At 44.1% G+C, this 20,285-nt stretch overlaps 2 protein-coding genes across 3 annotated transcripts in view; both read left to right on the plus strand.

The window, feature by feature from the left end:
* LOC126541732 (NBAS subunit of NRZ tethering complex-like) overlaps positions 1 to 3,434 on the plus strand; it is a 118,570-nt gene extending 115,136 nt beyond the window's left edge. Inside the window, exons 55-57 of one of the 2 annotated variants that reach the window (XM_055076888.1) lie at positions 17 to 146; positions 1,381 to 1,509; positions 3,053 to 3,434. In XM_055076888.1, coding sequence (XP_054932863.1) covers positions 17 to 146; positions 1,381 to 1,509; positions 3,053 to 3,355 — 562 coding nt within the window. In that variant the 3' untranslated portion in view covers positions 3,356 to 3,434. Of the gene's footprint in view, positions 1 to 16; positions 147 to 1,380; positions 1,510 to 3,052 lie in introns of those variants that run through there. The other variant, XR_008614816.1, reaches the window with a different exon arrangement.
* Positions 3,435 to 3,526: 92 nt separating this feature from the next.
* The window catches only part of alien (COP9 signalosome complex subunit 2 alien), a 28,471-nt gene continuing 11,712 nt past the window's right edge, over positions 3,527 to 20,285 (plus strand). The window contains exons 1-5 of the mRNA XM_050188652.3: positions 3,527 to 6,479; positions 7,117 to 7,230; positions 7,326 to 7,406; positions 9,731 to 9,856; positions 11,272 to 11,439. Of these exons, the coding sequence (XP_050044609.1) occupies positions 6,426 to 6,479; positions 7,117 to 7,230; positions 7,326 to 7,406; positions 9,731 to 9,856; positions 11,272 to 11,439 (543 nt within the window). The 5' untranslated portion in view covers positions 3,527 to 6,425. The remainder of the gene's footprint in view (positions 6,480 to 7,116; positions 7,231 to 7,325; positions 7,407 to 9,730; positions 9,857 to 11,271; positions 11,440 to 20,285) is intronic.

Raw genomic sequence — 20,285 nt, forward strand, 5'->3', positions numbered from 1 at the left:
TGACATCGCTTTTCAGAGACCCAGAAAAGAATCCCTGGACTCGGCTGATATACAATATGCTTTTGGTTTGTGACAAGACATCGGACCTGGATGCAGCTGAAAGCCTGTTCTTAGCTGCCATCAAGAATTGTAACCTCAATTTAGAAGTGAGTGTGTGCCGCATTGTTTATTGTAATGTTCTGAAATACTGTAGAACCTCGTTCATACATTTTGGAAAGACCGCAAGAAATAATGTACTAACCGGGAAAACACATGATCCGAAGTAACTAAAAAATTTGGCAGACTTGACTATTGTTTACATCTACCTAATGTGAAGTGTTGCGCGGATCGTTGCGGCACGAGATGCCGACGCGTGTGAAGCTGGTGATGCTTCGGTGGCCCGAGATGTGTTTTGTTGTTTTCCTATTGCCTGGTGTTTTAAGAGCGTGACGGGAAACCGAAACGAAATCGAGTTGGCGGGTGACGATGGATGCCACCGAAGCAAACCGTGATGTCCACATCGCGCCGCCTGCAGCAGGAAACGGCGACGCATTTGAATTATCGCCTACTAACAGTGTACAGTATGCTACCTGTGGCACTACACAACATGCGCTGTAAAACATATAGGTTAAGATGATTATCACAATAGGTTTTTCAGTGATAGCTATGAATGCAGCGGGCAATGACTCGCGCGGAGATTTGCTGGTACCATTGTTTTCATGTGAGACAGGTGGCTATGTACTGTTCTCGATCTCGTGCGCCTCGCGCCTTTTCTTGTTCACATAGGATCTAGCGGCCGGAAAACGTATGCAATCGCAGTCTGCAGCAGGGAACGGCAGCGCATTTCGGTTATCGCCTGTTAAAAGCATGCGCTGCAGTTCCGACTGCGCCACATGCTGTGAAACAGGTAAAACAAAGATGCTTATCGCAATAGGATTGGCAGTGATAGCTGTGAGTGCCACGTGCGATGACCCCGGCGAAGATTTGCTGGTACCAAAATGAGTGCGCACCGGCGTTTTCATGTGAGAGGGGCGGGCGAGTATTGCAGTGAAGCTGCCACAGCGGGCAGCAATATACTACTCTCGATCGTGCGCCCCTTGCGCATGTTGGGATTGAGCGCCCGGAAAACGTATCAGATGATCGTAATTTGGCAACATACTGAACTTTGATGCCTAAAAATCGTGTTTTCTGGGAACGTATGAACCGGTAAAAATGAGCATAACTCTATTAGGTCATTTTTTGTCTTCTCGATTGCGAACGTTGGTGCCGGGAAAACATACATAACGGGAACGTATCAACGAGGTTCTACTTATTTTGTGTAAGTAGTGTGCGTCTTCACTTGCTCTAGTTTCTGAAACTAGTTTCTAAATGTCTGTTTCTTTCTTTTTAAATTCATTGCAGTGTTGCCATTATATTTTCTGCGAGTTCACGAAGAAGAACAGCCTGATTCACATAGTTAGAGCATTTCTTCAAACTGATTATTCACAGCTCCATAAGGATGCAATTGCTTTCCTCCGGCATGTTGATAAGGTGAGAAAAATATGCATTTTTATTCTCAGCAACTCTCACCTGCTTAATCAGTGAGCAATGTAAGCTTGCAGCTAATGTCAGTTACCTTTGTAATTTCCTAAAACATTGTTAGGGAGGAAAGAACCCATAGCAGTTCATTGTAAGACCATTTGCATCTAGAGGAAGCAAGTCATTCAAGTAAACTAGCCTTGACACTTGTTTCCAGAGCTCCTCTACCACTAATTCTTACGTTGAACGCAGGCTTGCGCATTAAATTCTGAACTGCCACAACCATGTTCTGATGGGGCTGAATGCAGAAACACCTGTGTAATTAGATTTAGATGCATGTCAAGGAACCCCAGGTGATCAGAATTAATCTTGAGCTCCACACTACAGCCTCTCTCATAGTCAGTGAGTTGCTTTGGGACGTTACCCTCCGTAATTTTATTCTGTTGTTTACCATGAAGAAAATGAAGCAACTAAAGCAAGAGCAGCTCTGGAAACTCTATGAACTGATGTTGTCAGGGGTTTTCCACTCACATGCTGAACTTGCCTTTGAGTCGTAGATGACATTCATGTTGAATCAGCCAGGAAAGTACCAATGCCAAATTACACTGTTCTTTAATGTAAACCACAAAACATGATCTCTGTGTGAGATTTGAGCACTATAGAAGTGACATTAGAATCATGCTTTTTCTTTTCAAGCATGCAGCCTTATTGGTTGTCATTTTCTAAGTCTTTGTGGGACAAGCTGATTTGCTTTGTTACATTCAACTTTAGTGCTGCAGATCAATCTGTCTCACATCATGTGAGACAGATTGATTGACAGACAGAGTGTGAGGATTCCCGTCTGGAATCCACACAAACAGTGCGACATTAATCAGATTGAGGCCATCCAAAAGAAAGCGATCCGCTTCATATGCCATAGGTACAATAGGGATTTTTCACCGTAACAGCGCTTTCATCCCTAGGCTTACAACCGCTCTCAGATCGCCGACGCACGGAATCACTGAAGTTTTTTGCATTGCATTATTAACTCTTCCTGCCGTATATCTTCAGATAACTACCTAACTCCTGCAAAACCATCTAATACTAGAAGTCACCATCACCTAAACATCGCACCTCATTTTGCCCGTACGGACACATTTAAATACAGTTTATTTCCCCGTGTAATCGAGTACTGGAATTCTTTGCCTGGTCCTACTCGTTCTCTTCCTTTAAATTTATTCTTGGCGGCCATTGAATAGTTTTGGTTTGTATTGGTTTGTATTGTTCGTATTGCCTGTATTACTTACTATTTTCATTTCTCTGCCTTTCACACCCACTCCAGCAATAGCCCAATTCAGGCTGCAGTATGTACAAATAAATAAATAAATAAATAAATAAATAAATAAATAGATGTGCACTTTTCTTTTCAATTCCTGACAATTTGTCACACTGATAACATTGAATTGCAGGAAAAGCATAAAATTCTAATTGCCTTTTGCATTCGCTTTGTACATTAAATAAGTGTTTATTTTTCCTTGTAGTTTCTGAGAGTATTTTCTTTTTTCTTGCTCTACAGGTTTCGGAACACGACTACGACGAGACTGTGTTGAACAGGATTTTGCAGCTGAGGCTGCTTCCAGATGTGGTGTCAACGGCGCTATACCAGCCAGTCGTAGACCACCTGATTGCTAATCAAGGCTCCGCGGAGAAGCACTTCAGTGTCGAAGAAGCCACCAGGAGCCTTACCAATGCTAATATGCTGGCAGAAGCTGGCACGCTATTACTACAGTCGTCACGCACACACCCCGCTGTATGCACCTTCAACGCAGCTGTGAACGCTGCGAGGCGGTTTCTTCGAGGGACGACCAGTGAACCTTAGTGAATTGTACATTTTGCTAGAAGCAATGGACTATTCTTAAATATACATTGATGCTGCGACCAGCAGTTATTTTTATTTAGCTCTTGTGGAGTGCTCCTCATTCTTATATATCACTGCTTATAACTATCTTTATTTTTTTAGCTCTTTTTTTCAATTGTCTTTAACAGATAGCGCTATTTCACCTTTTCAGATGAATTCCTGGAACAGGCAGAAATTGCTTGCATGTGAAATCTCAATGCCTGGTAGCTAATCAGGTGGTCCACTGATTAACTTTCTGATTATGCACATTAGGCTACATGCAGCAGTGGCAAAATGGAAGCCTAGCAACTTATTTATTTATTCATTTATTTAAATACTCTCAGGGCCATTAGGGCTTTACAGAGAGTAGTGGTTAGTACTCTAATAACAACATAGAAATGGTGGTCTTGAATGAAGGCTCGTTGGGATTGCTGGCGATAGAGGCAGGGAGGTGGTTTCACTCAGAGGCAGTCTTCAGTATGAAGGAACTTGCGCACTGGTGTGTACAGCGGCTAGGCACATGGACTTTCAGATTGTGATCAATGCGGGAGGAAATGCATGAAGAGGCAGTGACAAGTTCATGTTTTAGCTCTGGAATATGATAAACGATTTTATGAAAGAGGCACAGCCAAGCACCTTTCCGTCTAATTGCTAAGTCAGGTAGTTCGAGAGAATGCTTGATTGCCGACACGCTTGCGTTGCAGTTGTAGTTGTGCGCAATAAAACAGGCAAATCAATGTTGAATTGATTCAAGGGAAGAAGATAGGGTACAACAGGGATCCCAAATACATGAGGCATATTCAAGTTTTGACCTGACGAGAGTTTTGTAAAGAGCTAGATTTAAAGAGCTCGAAGCAGAGGAGAAATTACAGTGAATGAAACCGAGGCTACGATTAGCATTATTAATTACGTAGTCAATGTGCATTTTCCATGAGAACCTATTCGTAATATGGATACCAAGGTATTTGTACGAGTTAACTGACCCTAGAGGTACATTGTTAAACACATACGGGTAAAGATGAGAGAGGCCATCGGAGCGCAATATTCTCATAAATTTGCACTTATGAATATTGAGCATTATCAGCCCTTTAGAACACCAATGCGAGACATTCTTAAGATTGGTTTGAAGGAAGACATTATCATTGGAGTTCGTTATTTCGCAGTCAATAACACAGTCATCAGCATATAATCGCATGGTTGAGGAGACCTCATTAGACAAATCATTAATAAAAATAAGTAATAGCAATGGTCCCAGGACCAAGCCCTGTGGTACTCCAGACGTAACAGACCATGCAGTAGTGCAATAGTGAAGTATTGTTTACTGAGAAGAAATTATAAGACTAGAATCATTTTTGACATACCATACTTTAAAATGTTCTCTCATTGGTGTTCCAGTTAAAAGATTCTCAAAAGTGTCCGTTCAACAGTTGAGATAATTTTAACTGAAATGCCAATGCATTTTTGAAGTGAATACTTAAGTTCAAATTAGTGAATCTTCTTAATTAGCTACCTGGACATAGCAATCTATCGTGTAAGTAATCTCCACTTCTGCAGGTGATCCACCTGAACAGGCTAAATGGTGTTACATGCTCCATGCGATCGCAAGAAATTTTTCTGGAAAAAAATGATAAGTTCAGTCGGAAATGCTAGGTAATGAAATTAACCCTCGCATGCACAAGAAGGCCTCAACTCTAACCTCTTTTTCTACTACTCCAAGTGCAGGAAATCATCGAGATCAAAATTGCAATTGTTTTATTGCGCATACATCGAAGCATCACTAAACATCAGCTCTTGATTGAAACTGATGTTAAGATTCAGGAACACTCATTGGTAATTTTTATGATGAAGGATTGCTTGACAAATGCTCCTCCATTCCTTTGTCCTTGAGTGGCGGCTGAAAGTGCTTGGTTTCAAAATTCAAGCTTAGGAGCAGAGTAGAAGTATTGAAACACGGTGATTATTTCATTCTATAAACAGTGCTGACTTCGACTTTTTGGAGTCAAACCCAAAGGTAAAAATAGATGGCTCACCAGTAAAAAGTAATCGTTTTAGTTTTCATATGAGAACTTGGTTCATATGTTGTTTCTTCTTCTTTTCTTACGCTGGCATCCATTTTTACTTTCGACTCTGATTTATCCTAGGTAGATGAGTTATCATGAAACACTGCTTCATTTCTTCAGACAAATTCCGCAAACCGTCCCAGCGCGCACCGGTGCGGCGATGATTGGATAAAACAGCGCATTAGAAAGCCCTGGCGCGCCCGTGCGATTTGACGAATTCGCTATTAAAAATATACCGAGTTTAAAATGGCTGTTGCTTTATTTTACGAGCTCTAAGATGTAAGAGGAACTTTCTCGCGAAGTGCGCACCTATCGTGTAACTACGCCAGGTATTGAAAAATTGTAAACTTCTTGGTCCACACTCTTAAAAAAAACACATGTATACGTACACTCTATGGGGCTTTTCTTGCCCACAACGATAATCGTCATCTGATTTGGCTGCATTTCCTTTCTTTAATGCTGCAAGCCCGGGACTGCAAGTCGCGAACCATGGGAAAATAATATATGTCACGAACGGCTTGGACGTTATCAGCGTGACACAACATTCTCGACAGGAAAAAGTAGCGCGCGCCGAGTTTTCAAGAAAGAAAACGCAAACAAAGCAGACGACGTTTATCGTTGTGGCATGTTGTGGGACATATTAAAGACATATGCACCAAAGGGTGCAACCGTTTTAAGAGTGCAATATGGGACGGGAAAAAGCCGGACGGTGATCAAAACAAGGCGCCATATGACTGGCTTTCGGCGTTATGCATGCTTTCCGCGCATGCAGTCAACAAAAGCACGGCTTTAGAGAGTCGTTTCTGTTACCCGCAGGGCAGTGGCGTGGCCAGAATATTTTTTTCCAACACAGAAATTTCTAAGGGAGGGGGGGCACGAGCACGGTGTGATATCCCAACGCCTCCGGATATCCCCTGGCTCTTTTGAGCTACATTAGACATTCGTTTGGAGGTTTTAGTCGACGCTATCTGGCAACACTGGGCGCAGTCAACATGTCGGACGGTGAGGATGACTTTATGTGCGACGATGAAGAGGACTATGACTTGGTATGTAGCTGTGTCATTAAAGTCTACATGCTCGGCGTCTCACCAGAAACACTCACGATGTGAAAGTCACATACATTATCGCGCTCCGTGTCTTGCGTCCAAAATCACAGGCTGGTAAACACATATTTTAGGCCTAGCACCGTGCCGGCGTTCTGCACGGGCCGTTTTGTGTTGACAGTGCGTGTGAACTCTCGTGCTTCCTGCCCACTCTGCAAAGTAACCAACATTGAAATTCGTGCTATTTGTTTGCGATTGTCTGTGAAGTGAAAGAAAATATTCGTCGTCAATCTCGAATACTGCACCGACACATATCTCAACCCACCGTTGTGTTAACGAATGAATCGATGTCGAAGGATAACTGTCGGGCGTTACCTTTTCACTCGACATCGGTTTATTTCTGTAGCATAAACACATAATAGCATTCTGCAGTTTTTTGCGCAGGCTGGTTATCGATGATTGGTGTGTTGTGTCAGTACTCTTTAGGTCAGAACAGCTGTCGGAGCACTAGACCACGAGCGCAAGCACCTCTGTAGCATTGACGCTCATCGCTTGTGCTGCAATTAATTTTGTTCTCTGAAAGCAGACAACTTGGCGCGTCGTGATAGCCTCACTGTACTGATTTGCTTTCGATGCCTAGGAATATTCGGAGGACAGTAACTCGGAACCAGACGTCGACTTGGAAAACCAATATTACAACTCGAAAGCACTCAAGGAGGATGACCCTATGGCAGCCCTTGTCAGCTTCCAAAAGGCAAGAGCCGAAAGTTAGCTCCTGCTCATTTTACTGTAATTTTATTTCAACAGAGGCGTGTTTTAATCCTATTTTGCTCTTTTGATCATTCCTAGGTTTTGGACTTGGAGCACAACGACAAGGGAGAATGGGGATTCAAGGCACTTAAACAGATGATCAAAATCAACTTCAAGCTGGTAAGTCACTGTCCCTTTGGGATCCTTTGCGTTGTTGTAAAATCCAAATATAGGTGGTGAAAGTGTCAGCTTGTTAATGATGCTAGTGACCACTTCTTCCAGGGAGCACGCTCCCTTTGCTACTTGCACCAAACAACCTCACTGGACGAAATTTTCTAGTGATTGTTGGAGTGGTCAGTTTTGACTTGTCTTGGAATTAGGTTTGCAAACGGGCTCTGTGTCATTTCAGTTATTCTTTATGAGGGTTGTTCGTAAAATAAGGTTCCCTATGACTTTTCACAATGAAAAACGTGTTTATTGGCATTGAATAATACATTTATGGAAAGCTTAGACGATCCCCAATTTTTCAACATAATCGCCGTTGAGATTAGTGCATTTTTGCGTGCAATGTACCATCTTCTATATGCCTGAATTGTAGAACTCTACTGCTGCGCTGTGAAAGTAGCTTAAAAACCTCTTCTTTCACTTCCTCTCCGGCTCTGAAATGTGTCTCACCCAGGTGTTTCATCAATTCAAGGAAGAGATGATAGTCACTTTGGGCTATGTCTGGGCTGTAGGGTGGGTGTGTGACTATCCCATCCAAATTTGTTGATGAGATCGTTTGTTACACAGGTGATGTGCGGATGCGCATTGTCCTGATGGAAACACACTCTCTTTGTGAGCATGCCTGACCTCTTGTTTTGAATTGCACGGTGAAGGTTCTGCAATGTCTCACAGTAGCAGTCTGCATTGATTGTTGTACCGGCAGGCATGAATTCGCACAATAACCCCTTCCTGTCCCAAAAGACGCTTGCCATCACTTTTCTGGCCGGTAGTGTTTGTTTGAACTTCCGCAGCTTTGTTGACTCTGGATGTTTCCACTGACTGGATTGTTGTTTCATATCTGTTGTGTAGTGGACCCAGGTCTCGTCCCCAGTGACTATTAATAGAGTCCAAGAATTCCTCGCCATCAGTTTTGTAGGCCTGAAGAAATTCGTGGGCCACTTCAACATGCCATTTGTGGTCTTTCGTAAGCATTCTCAGGACCCACCTTACACAAACATTGGCATACACTAAATGGTCTGTCAAAATTTTGTCAATACAGGTCTTGCTGACATTAGGGATCATCTCACAGAGCTCCTGAACAGTCACCTTTCGATCTTTCAGCATTGTTTTTTCCACTTTCGCAATCATTTCGTCCGAAACCAATGGCCGCCCATAACGCTGTTCATCATGGGCGTCTGTACGTCCGTCTTTGAATTCTCTGCACCATTTGCGCATGTGTTGTATGCACATACACTTTTCTCCGTAGACTTAACACAGTTAGGAATGAATTGGGAATGAACATCCACCGGCGCAGTGTTTTTTGCACACAAAAAACGAATCGCAGAGTGTAATTCGCTCCTGGCGGGAGGAATGAGTGGGAGCTCCATCTCTAACGGCTGCCAAGCCAAGACTGAGCTTCGCAGACAGCTCGCCGGGGTGGGTACTGGGAGAGAAGGAACCGAGCTACACACCAGTGTTGCCAGATCCTGCACAACAGCGTTACGCGGAAACCTTATTTTATGGGCAACTCTCGCAGGAGTCAGTGAGGTTACGCTGTTCTTTAGCACAGAGTTCCGAGAGGTGTGAACTACTACCATTGGCATCCTAAAGCTCGGCAAACAATTGGTTATTTAAGGAACTGCATAGAAATGAAATACCAAAATGGGAGGTAAATCTGCAGTAGTGGCTTATGCGAAGTTTGGCTAGACACAAAAAATGTGTTTTGCTGTAGATATCTTGCACATGACATCACAGACACAGCTTCTCATCGTGATGGTTCTTCAATATGACACCTAGAATGGTGTCAGTGTATCATATACACTGTCTTGGGTGACCTGCTTCCATGGAGAAAAGAAAGCTTAGGAGAGATCCCCGCCCTACTGTCTGTCTTCAAGACAATTGGAGCCGCATGAGACGCCAACGGACGCATGCTGGTTCACCAACATGGCGCCTAGAATGACGTCAGTGCAAGCCGTCTCTATTTGCATTATTGGTTGACGTAACTGCCCGTTACTAGGTTTTAGTGTAAACGAAGGCATGTTTAAACTTTCCTTTTAGTGTGTTTTTCATCGTAATATCAATGAGCAACCTTGTACACGCACTTGTGTATCTTTTTTTTTTGTGCCCTTTAACATTGCTTGCAATACAACTCACATGAAGTGCAAAATTTTGAAGGACATAATATTATCCTTATCTCACAATGATGTGTTCTCACATTTAAGTTGGCAGAATGTACAGATATGTTGCAGCAAGAATTGCATGTGTGCTCACAATAAGTTTTGTTTTTCATTGATGCACAGAGCAAGTACGAGGAGATGATGACGAGGTATAAGCAACTACTCACCTACATCAAAAGTGCGGTGACGAGGAATTATTCGGAGAAGTCAATTAACTCAATCCTGGATTATATATCCACATCCAAACAGGTCAGTGGATGCATGAAGCATTGGATTTTCAGCACTTACTTGGCATTGTCTGTAGGAAGAAGCTCTTTTGCCTGCATTGGCACATGCCACATTGGTTTTGCAATGACGTGCCCAACTGTATAGCTCAGTTTCTTTTCGTGTGCTGCAGAAGCTGGATAAGGGACCCTCGTGGCATATATAGAAATATCACATCATTTGTATCGCCTATCAACTCTCAAAAAGCCTGACGTGTTCTTTAATCTTCTTGCTCTCTCCTCATTTTCAGACCTTTGCAAGGTATAGTTGCTTGTCTTGTGCAAGTATGCCAACGGTTGCAGTAAAGTCTTAAACGACATTGGCCAGTTTCTTAGCATGGAATCATAGAGCAGGTGCCGATCCGCATTAGCAATAAACAAACCTAAATTAAGGTGGGACGTGGTTATGCATTACCGGCCAAGCATAGTGGGTATTACACATGCTGTGTGCTATAGTCAGCGACACGTCAAAAATGCAGAAGCAAGTGTCTCTCAAAGGGAGCATGTAAATGTGCGCCAGTGAATTACCTCGCCCTTGTGTCCTCTGTGCTCAGAGGCTTTCTTGTCCTGAAGCTCCTCGCGTAGTGGTGGAGCTTTTTGTAAATGAATTGTAAGTGACACAGATGTCAGGTGACCGTTCAGCGTCTGGTTGGCACCCACACATGGGCAGGTATTGGCGAAGATGTTCTCTTGGGAGGAAGTCGGTGAAATCCTCTCTTAATCGCTTTTCAATCTACCTATTTAGGCTACAAGCTACGTCCTTTCTGAAACCCGGCGACTCGGGCTCTCCACGTGTGTTTTGTGCCTGAATACAATATCCCATTGTTGCTGAACAGATGGGGTGAAACTTGTGGCATATGTAAGGGGATCCATTTCTTGAAATACGCGAACAGATGCTCGCTCTTTTGAGGCACGTCTTTTTAAACATTCTTGACTTGTTATTGGCTATAGGCCCACTCCTGGACAATCCAGCCTGCTTGCAAATGACATGACTCATTGGCCAAAATTTTTAGCTTCGTTAAAGAGTGCTTTGAAGGTCCATGTGCTCTTCTGGACAATTGAGATACGGTACTAATTGAGATACGGTACTAACATATTACTGGCTTGGCAAAACATGGGATACATGATGGTTGCTAGTGCTCTACCTTTCGCTCAGCTGCAAAAATCGCCTTTTAAAGAACCCCCATGGGTTTCTCATGTAGCTTTGACTGAAGTCTGGTGAATGCAAACTTTCTTTCTTTCATGAATCTTGCTATACCTCGCAAGTTTCTGCAGAATTAATTTTATTAAAGGCATTATTGTGTTTCCCATTGAGTGAAGTACGACAAATAATGCCGTGCAGGGCTGTGTTTTTATGCTTTGTGCATGCAGTTGCATTTAATTACTGAGTATGGTTCCTAGATGGAGCTGCTGCAAGAGTTCTATGAAACAACCCTGGAAGCCCTGAAAGATGCAAAGAATGACCGGCTGTGGTTCAAGACAAACACAAAGCTAGGGAAGCTTTACTTTGACCGAAACGAGTTCAACAAGTTGGCAAAAATTCTAAAGCAGTTGCACCAGTCATGCCAGGTAAGAGATTTGTGCTTCTTTTTATTGCAAAAGAACAGTTCTAATTTATATACAGGAAACCTGCTAAACCACACCACACTCAATTGGTGGACTGATTCCGTCCATTTGAATCCAGGCATGAAATCCTACTAGAATTTTATCCATGCATGCCTCAAGGGGACCACTAATGTGCATAAATAAGGGCACTTCGAACTAGTAGGAATTCTTGCATTGCAAAACTACAATGCTTCCACAAATTAGTGTATAGCAGCCACATTGAGTGTGCTTCACTGCACGCTGTAAAAACTGCTTCTAAGCTTTTTCATTGTGGAGCAGTAAATACTGACTTGAAGCTTCACACAAGGTATTAATTTGGCTGAAAGTACTGCAGCAGTGTAGCCTGCTTCTTATTGGCAGCCGCATGCTTAAACACGGAGTTCTCAACACAGTCTGAACAATCCACAAGCGATAGGTCAGTGCCCTCTATTGTGCCGTAGTAGTGACGTAGAAGGGCCAAAGCAGCTACAGCCTCAGTTGAAATCTGGAGTGTGGCAACATCAGTGCTTGCGGGATCAAGCTTGGCAGCGTCTTTGTTTGACTGCTACTTCTGCTGCGATCTCCATGTCCATCAATCGAAGCATTTTGAAACGCTGTCAATAACAAAGTATTATGTAGCAGCGTCTGCCAAGGTGTCTATGAGTGAGCCCAGCGAGCGCACGGTGTCGCACGTCTTTGTGGATGCAAACCGCCAGTCCTCACTAGGCGCGGTAGATGCAGAGTGCGTCACCGAGGGGTAGTCGGCACTACACATGCAAGTCGTCATTGACATCGAGCTGGTCAAGCCGCCGCGTGCGTACAACGCTATTTTCAAGTGGCGCCCTCGGCACGATCAGTGTGTGCTACTATAGTGTGCAGCAGTCTTAAACGCCCATCACGCCACCGCTATCTTCGAGCGTGTTGCGGGAAAGCTCACCGCCTGTCAACAGAGCGCGCGTGATCTGAGGAGGCAAAATGAGATACAGTCGAACCCGACTATATCGAACCCGTTTACATCGAATTATTCTATATATCGAACAATTTCTGGTCACGGTATAGTTACAATAAGTATATATAGCAAAAATTACGCTTACATCGAACAAATATTGCAGTGACTCCCGATATATCGAACGTCAAGCGGCGGAAAAGTGCCCCCAGAAATTGGCTTTCCCTCGCGGTAGCGGGGAAACCCGGCGGCGCGGCTCCATCCAACCGCTCTCCCTACCGTGACCGCGCTGCCTCGGGCTGTTCGGGCGAGCCATCGACACTTCCCTTGTCGCGCATAGTGAAGTCTATTATCCCCCCTCTTTCTCTATCATCTTTCACTTCCCGCTCCCTCTCCCCTGACGACGCTTCGCCGTGCTCCCTCACGGGTTGCAGAATCAAGCGTCCTTCCTTTCTTTAGATCACTATCTATCGACACTCCCCAGAAAAAAATGATCCTGGCCCGCCTACAGCGCTTGCTCAGACAGCCAATCAGAGGCTCTTGTGCGCTCTTCGTGCAAGATGGCGAAAGTGCGAGTTGTCTGGCTGCGTCTCTGGTTTATCGTGTTTGCGCCTTGTGGGCCTTCTCCCGCAGTGTTGCCGTGATGAAACGGCAGAATTCGCCTTTCGTCGTGAAGATCGAAATCATAAATCGCGTCGAACGCGATATCCCCGCAGCGTGCAAGATTCCGAGGAGCACTCTCAGCACGATTGGGGCTAAAGTGGCCAGACTCGCAACCCGGTGCCCATGGTGCCCGACGCGTACGCACGGCCGTGTACGAGGCGTTCTTCATACGTGCCGGTTTCCGCGTGCTCGGTGATGACTGTAAATTCTGATGAATGCGACGAACCCGTTGCCGGTGTTGCCGAAGTTTGGAGCGAGCTGCCAAAATTTCCGGGACATTCGAATCAAGGGTGGACGTGTTTGTGAGTGCAGATGATGGTGTCGCGACGACGGTAGATCCCGAAACGAAGGCTACATCGTCGACATCGTACCGAGCACAAATGAAAGTAGGCACGTTGAGGAAAGCAACTACGGTCCTTTGCCCACATCCTCCGAAGTGATTGGTGCACTCGCATTAGTCCGGTGCTTCTGCGCGAATGCGGAAGGTTGCGGCCTCAGCTGCTCGGACTCCTAGACAACGTGGGGAAGTGCGTGCGTCGCAGGCAGCGAAATTGCCCAAGCAGAAGAAAATGCAGGACTAATTTATGCGAAACTAAGCTAGTTTCGTCAATAAAGTGATTTTATAAATGGGATGTGCTTTTATGACATCCAATTATTTAGCAGGCTTATATCGAATTATGCTCTATATCGAACTGATAGGCGTTTTTTTTGCGAGTTCGATATAACCGGGTTTGACTGTATATCCAATTTACGTCCGACCCCATTAAAAAAAAGAAAATCCATGCTATTTTTCAGGTGATGTAGAAAGTGTTCGATACACACAATAATTCGATATATGTATCCGTGTTCTATATAAACCAAGGTTTGACTGTATAACCTTAATTGTGTCGACAGCATGCTGAATCAATGACGCATGCCAGCTAAAAAACCTCTTTAATATGTACCCGCTTAACACCTTCCTGTCCACGGGAAAATAGACAGTTTTTGGGTACTCTAGTAAACATTTTTTTCACTGCTACAGTAAATTCTTGATATGAGAATATATGGTATCAATTTGTAGGAGAAGGAATGTGTGTTGTAATGGTGTTATCTTGAAGCAAATATTTTATTACCATTTCTTCTAAAAAAATAATCGAATTAAAAATTTTATGAAAACGAGAAAACATTGTAAAAACATTGATGCTGCTTTGCATAAAGAGAACATTAAAAAAATTTTGCAATATGCATTCTGAAGAAAAATGCAATATACAACATTCCTGCAAATATAGGCTTTCGACCTTTAGAACTTCTTCATACACAAAGGAAAGCGTTATTCCAAGTGGCTATGGCGCCACCAGGCAAACCGCTGCAGTGCTGACATGCAGCACTGCGGAGCGCAATGCTGATGTCCACTCCCGTTACGTTTTCTCATGCAAAACTCCACTTTTTACGCCACTGCCGGCAAGTGATCCTTCCCAAGCGACGTTGACACCCTGCAGATAAAAACTGTGACCTTTAGAACACACCGGAAATCTTTAGATCTGAGCGTGGCTGCGACAAAACGGTTTGGAGTACAAACTGGAACTTAACAGCGGATACCTGTTGATATACCTGGTGATATACCTGTGGATACCTGTTTAGTGTTCCAGGATTATTTGAGGCACTTTTGCCGTCCATGCTAAAGTCAGATGAATCAAAGGCATCTTCTGAGTCTATGCTGCTACCACCATTACAAAATTCTCTCTCGGACTCGTCTGAATTCGTAGAAATTCGTCGTTTTCAAAGGGCAGCTGCGCGCAACGTTGACGCCATGTCAGAAGCTACGAGCGCTCGTCAAGCACGGTTAGCAGCCACTTTAAAAATGCCACCGCGGTAAAAAAAAGAAACGAACGAAACTAGAAAAATAGTTCCTCTTTTAGGTGCTGGATGGTGCTAGCTGTCCATAAGCACTCCGAGCACAACAAAATTTTAAGTTGAAACCGTCGACAATATGTGTTCGATGGGCATAGGCGCGAACATGAAAATGTTAAAACGTACTAACAGCTAAAACATAGTTCTTACGGTTCCCCGACACAGTCTCCATTGAGCCTAATGTATTGGCTGACAGCTTAAGCCCTAGTGAGTTGTCGTATGACTATAGATTTATGTGTACCACAATTACTTTTTGGCCCATAATGGTTAACTGCACTGACTCAGCTTGCAGTGTGGCCAACACCATGCTGTACTGCAAAATATCTTATGCTTTTCGAAAAGTAGAGACCTGTTGTCCTATATTCCTACTTCGGCACAGGTACGGCGATGCCTATGCAGATAAGCACAGGAAATGCATGGAGCCATGGTGATGGTCTCGGCAAAGAATATGACACTTATCGCCGCCAACCTCGTTGCGATAAGCATATTTAGATATCTGCTCAACAGTGCATGTGGCATAGTGCGTAGTCGTCGTAAGCCTACTGCACCCATTTAATCGGTGATAAGCCAAAAGCGCCACTGTTCTCTGCCACCTCTTTGAGCAGCAGGGCTGCTTCAAGTGTGCGTTGCTTTCAGAAACGAAAGCAGCCCACCGTCAACGTGTTGGCTCAACAAAATGTGCTATACGGGTGCTGCACCCGTGCATGACCAGGAATGGCATGAGAACGCAGAAAGCTCACTGCACAGACGCTCCTACGAAACACAGGTCTGCTGGCAAACTTGCTCGCATGTGGCTGCTTTCGGAGAAAAGTAGTTTACTGTCACATGACTCGGCACTAGGTGCCTGGAAGTATACTGCCAACAGAGCTCCTGGCACTGTGTAAATAGCTTGTTCACAGCTCCAGAAATGCTGTTGTCTGTTTACGTGGACAAGTACGGTGCCAAGCCACGCAAACTCTCACAATACCGAAACTATTTTCGAAGTGATTGCCCAAGAATACTGCCTCAGCAAGCGCCCTGGCATAGTCACGGACTTTAGTGACGGCATGCACTTAGTAGGTGATCGTGCTGCACACTTTGGCACTTTGTGGCATCAGGTACCCTGGTTTAAAGGGACACTAAAGGTTACTATGAAGTCAAGTTAAAGTGATAAAGCAATGCTCTAGAGCCTCTAAGGCGTCAATATAATCGCGAACAGAGCTTTAGTAACCGAGAAATTGAGGCAAATGCATGACACGATTTGGGACCCCCCAGCGACATTCCAGCCCGATGACGAAGGCACTCCTCATCATAATTTATGTCACTAGTACTCAACTACTCGTATTAAAAAGATCATTTCGTTAGATTACAAGACGGAAGAAAATGGTACTTGTCTACTTCTATTCGATTCTAAGAAAAAAATGACATTTTGACGTTACCCTTGAGTAGTATGGGTGGTCGAAAGGTTTCGTTTTCACTCGACTCTGCGCTACGCGCACTTTGGAGTTTCAGTTGTTTCATTATCGCGTCGTGCTGCGCTTGTTCTGCTGGCTCGCGAAACTTGCATTTGGAACAAGCAGCGAGACAGCCACGTCCATGTGATGTTGTGGGATGCGCGAACGGTCCGCGGAACTTGTCCAAGGGCAGTTGTAGCGGCGAATCCAACGTTACTTATCATTGTGTGCCAATGAGTGAGCCTCTCCTTTCGAAGTGGTTAGGTGCCATACCTCTGCCACAGCGCGTTGGCAAAGAGCCAAGAAATCGCATAGTGTGCTCGCTGCACTTTCGTCCAGAGGATTACGAGTTCAACGCCGACTTACTGAAGTTGTGTGGAATGCCTTTCAAAGCAATGCTTTCCCATAGCACTGTTCCGACAGTCATGCCTGCATTCTCTGAAGCGCAAGAACAACTTCAGGTCGAAGGCGGGGCGGTGAGTGCGGCATTTGGTTTTCACGAAGGAAAAGCTACAAATGTGCGAATATGTACAGCCATGACATACAGTTGCCGTCTCAGTAGTACGCAACAACACCGGCAGCGCGAGCCCTCAGCAGCAGGTCACGTTCATCAGTGCTTAAATCGCTGACTTCGAGCCCAGCATCGCGAGCCAGGGTCGTCCATGGCAACGAGCGTCGAAGTTGGCATCATAAAATAAAGAATCAGTTTATCGTCGCGTGCTTACCCTTCCGCTAGCCACCATAGTTCCGCTTTCGCACAGCTGTCAGCTCTGTCTTGGCTATGTTTCTGGCTGCGCGTTTGCGTTTTACGCAGAAAAGCCATAGCGCCGTTTTACTCACCAACGGCACAACGTCACTATGAGACCATGACGTCACCACTCCTCGATCGGAGGGCAGGCGATTTGAACTGTGCTAGAGGTACGCGGAGGCTTCAGAATGCATTTTCTCTTAAAATAAGTCTCTTCGCATGAAACAAGCGTTTCGAGGTTTCTGGGATGGTATTTCAACAGTCTACGTTGACTTAATATTAACCTTTAGTGTCCCTTTAAAGGGACACTAAAGGAAAATACTAAGTTGACGTGGACTGTTTAAATACCATTCCAGAAACCCTGCAACGCTTGTTTCATGCCAAGAAATGACTTAGTTTAAAAGAAAATTGTATCTGAAGGGCCCGAATGCCTTTTTTGAATTTCATATCTCCTGGCACCCAACCGCGGGAGTGGTGACGTTGCATACGCCATCATCGCCCTTTGCTGCTGTCGATGAGTAAAACGGCGCACGACAGATGGTGGCACCAAGCCAAGACAGCGCGGTGGATTTGCCGCTGTGGCTGCTTTTTCATCAGGCGACGTAGAACGTTCGGGCATCCCGCGACATGACATGGAAGTTGAATTCTCTGCTACCTGCAGTTTGTGCGAGTTTCACGAGCCAGCAAAATCAGCGCACCACTACGCGATCAGGAAAGTACTGAAACGCAGAGTCGCAGAGTCGAGTGAGCGGAGTCGAGCGCAGGGCCAAGTGAAAATGAAGCCTTTCAACCGGCTGTGTAGTCGTCAACAGCCATTTCAATGAGTTCCTTTTTCTAAACATGAAATGGAACTGGACAAATAGCATTTTATTTCGTCTTATAATACAATACGAAGATGTTTTTTGCAACAAGTCATGCTGTAAAGCGAAGCTAGTTCTGTTGCCGCTAGCTGCTTTTCCGTCGACTCCACTCGGGCCGGTGCCACTGTGCCATCATGTGTGGCACGTCGTCGTGGCATTTTGCCTGTAGAGAAGGGAGCCCTATTTTGGTCAGTGCTGGTCAGGGATGGTGGGCCGGAATCTGAGGTTGTTTACTGCAGCGTTATGTCATTTGCGCTTCTCTTACTCTCTGCTACAGTTGCGGAAATAATACAAACCTTTAGCAGGCCGTCATCAGCCTGATTTGTGTAGCACCCATTCAACATTTAAAAGAAGTGCCGCCCTTACATAAGTATATATGGTAGTTAGGCCACGTTCCTGCCAGTTAGGTGTTAAAGAGGTTTCAGTGTATATGCATTATTCATGCTGATAAATAAGCGTTTATTACCTTAAGACATTCGTCCAGTTTTTCTATGTGCGAGTGCTGCAATGCTCAGTGTTGGCCACCCTATCAGGGGTGTCAGGCTTGGAAAAAAATTTTTTAAGTTATCACTTGGGACCTAGATATATTTACAAGGTTAGGTCATAGCAAGCTATGATTTGAATTGCTGAAGAAACACAGACAGTGTGCAAAATAGCAAAGTGCAGCTGGAGCTGCCGCTCTGTTATTGTGAATGCCATGTTAGGGCCACATGTGGCATGGTCTCATTGTGGCATGAAGAAATTACTTAATGGCCTGCACTATGGTGGTTCCTGCTGCAGGAAAAAAACATGCCATTGCATGTGCAGCGGTGTATCCGATACTATTATCAGGCATTACAGATATGCATTCTGATACCAAATTTCTGTAAAGTGATAAATGTGACCATGGAATCGTGTTCAAATTAACTATTGCACATCATGTTTTTGAACTGCTAAGCTTCTCCACATGAAGTATGTGCAGCTTTGATGAGACCTAAGAATCTATTTTTCGTTTTATTTGGTTGTTATACCCTCAGGGCATATAATGCATCAGAGAGGGGAGTGGCTATCATCAGATACATAAAGAAAAAACAAAATAGAGCAGCGGAATACAATAAGGAAATAAACAGTCATGTCATAACATAAATTCTTTGCGCAGCTGAAGTAGTGTTTCTAGACGTACAAAGGAATGCATAAACTGAACAGATATGAGCACAAAAGAATGTTATTCAGATTATGCTTGCGATTGATCTGCCGAGATGATCTGTGTCTGTAACGCTGAATAACAAACCAGGAAAGTGGTTCCAGTCATGGCGTGTTTTAGGAACGAAGGACTGGAAATAAGTGAGTGTTATGACGCGGGATGCTAACTTTGAGTAAGTGGTCTAGACTCGGAGAAATGAAGGGAGCTGGTCTGATCCAGTGTGCGTTGAATGCGTGATTTTTGTGATACATTTTATGAAAGAGACAGAGGCGTGACATCTTTCGTCGAGTAGCAAGTAAAGGAAGGTTTAGACTTAATTTCATTCTGGTTATGCTGGTGGTTATGATGGTTAGACATAATTAAGGAAACTGGGCTATTCTGCGCCGCTTCAAGCTTATTGATTAGTGTAACGTGACCGGTGACCCACACTGATGAGGTGTATTCTAAGTTAGGGCGAACATAGGTGAGTACAGTGGTCTTTTGAGTGCTGTAGGAGCAAGTGAAAATTTTTGTTCTGGAAAACCAAGCATGTGATTGGCTGCAGTTTTGAAGACATTCAGAACATGCAGTTTTGAAGAAAGATTATTAGTGATGTGAACTCGAGGTATTTATAAGCAGTTACAGAATTTAATGAAATGCTATTAAGGGAATGAGTAGGACAGGGGGATTGACTGTGAGAAACTAATTGATTTACATTTGGCTACGTTCAATTCTGTATTCCACAATTTCCACCAGGTAATGATATAAAGGGGTCAGTTTGGAGATCGGCAGCAGTAGTGTCAGAAGAAAGTTTTCGTCAATTCACGCAGTCAGCAAAAAGGCAAAGAGAAGAATAGATTTTCTCAGGTAAATTGTTAATATAAATTAGAAATAGCAATGGTCCTAGGACTGATACCTGAGGCACAGCTGATCTTACGGATGCCACAGGTAAATTAGCATCGTTAACAGCGACATACTGAGTTCTGTTAGCGAGGAAGTTTTCAGTCCTATGGAGCATTAATGGTTCAAGGTTCAAACGGCTTAAGTTAAGCATTAGTAGTTGATGATAACTTATTTATTGAACTGTGTATTTTTATTTGAATTATAGAGATTTCACAGCAGTGCCTAG

The sequence above is a fragment of the Dermacentor andersoni genome, chromosome 2 (assembly GCF_023375885.2).
Source record: "Dermacentor andersoni chromosome 2, qqDerAnde1_hic_scaffold, whole genome shotgun sequence".
Taxonomy (NCBI): domain Eukaryota; kingdom Metazoa; phylum Arthropoda; class Arachnida; order Ixodida; family Ixodidae; genus Dermacentor; species Dermacentor andersoni.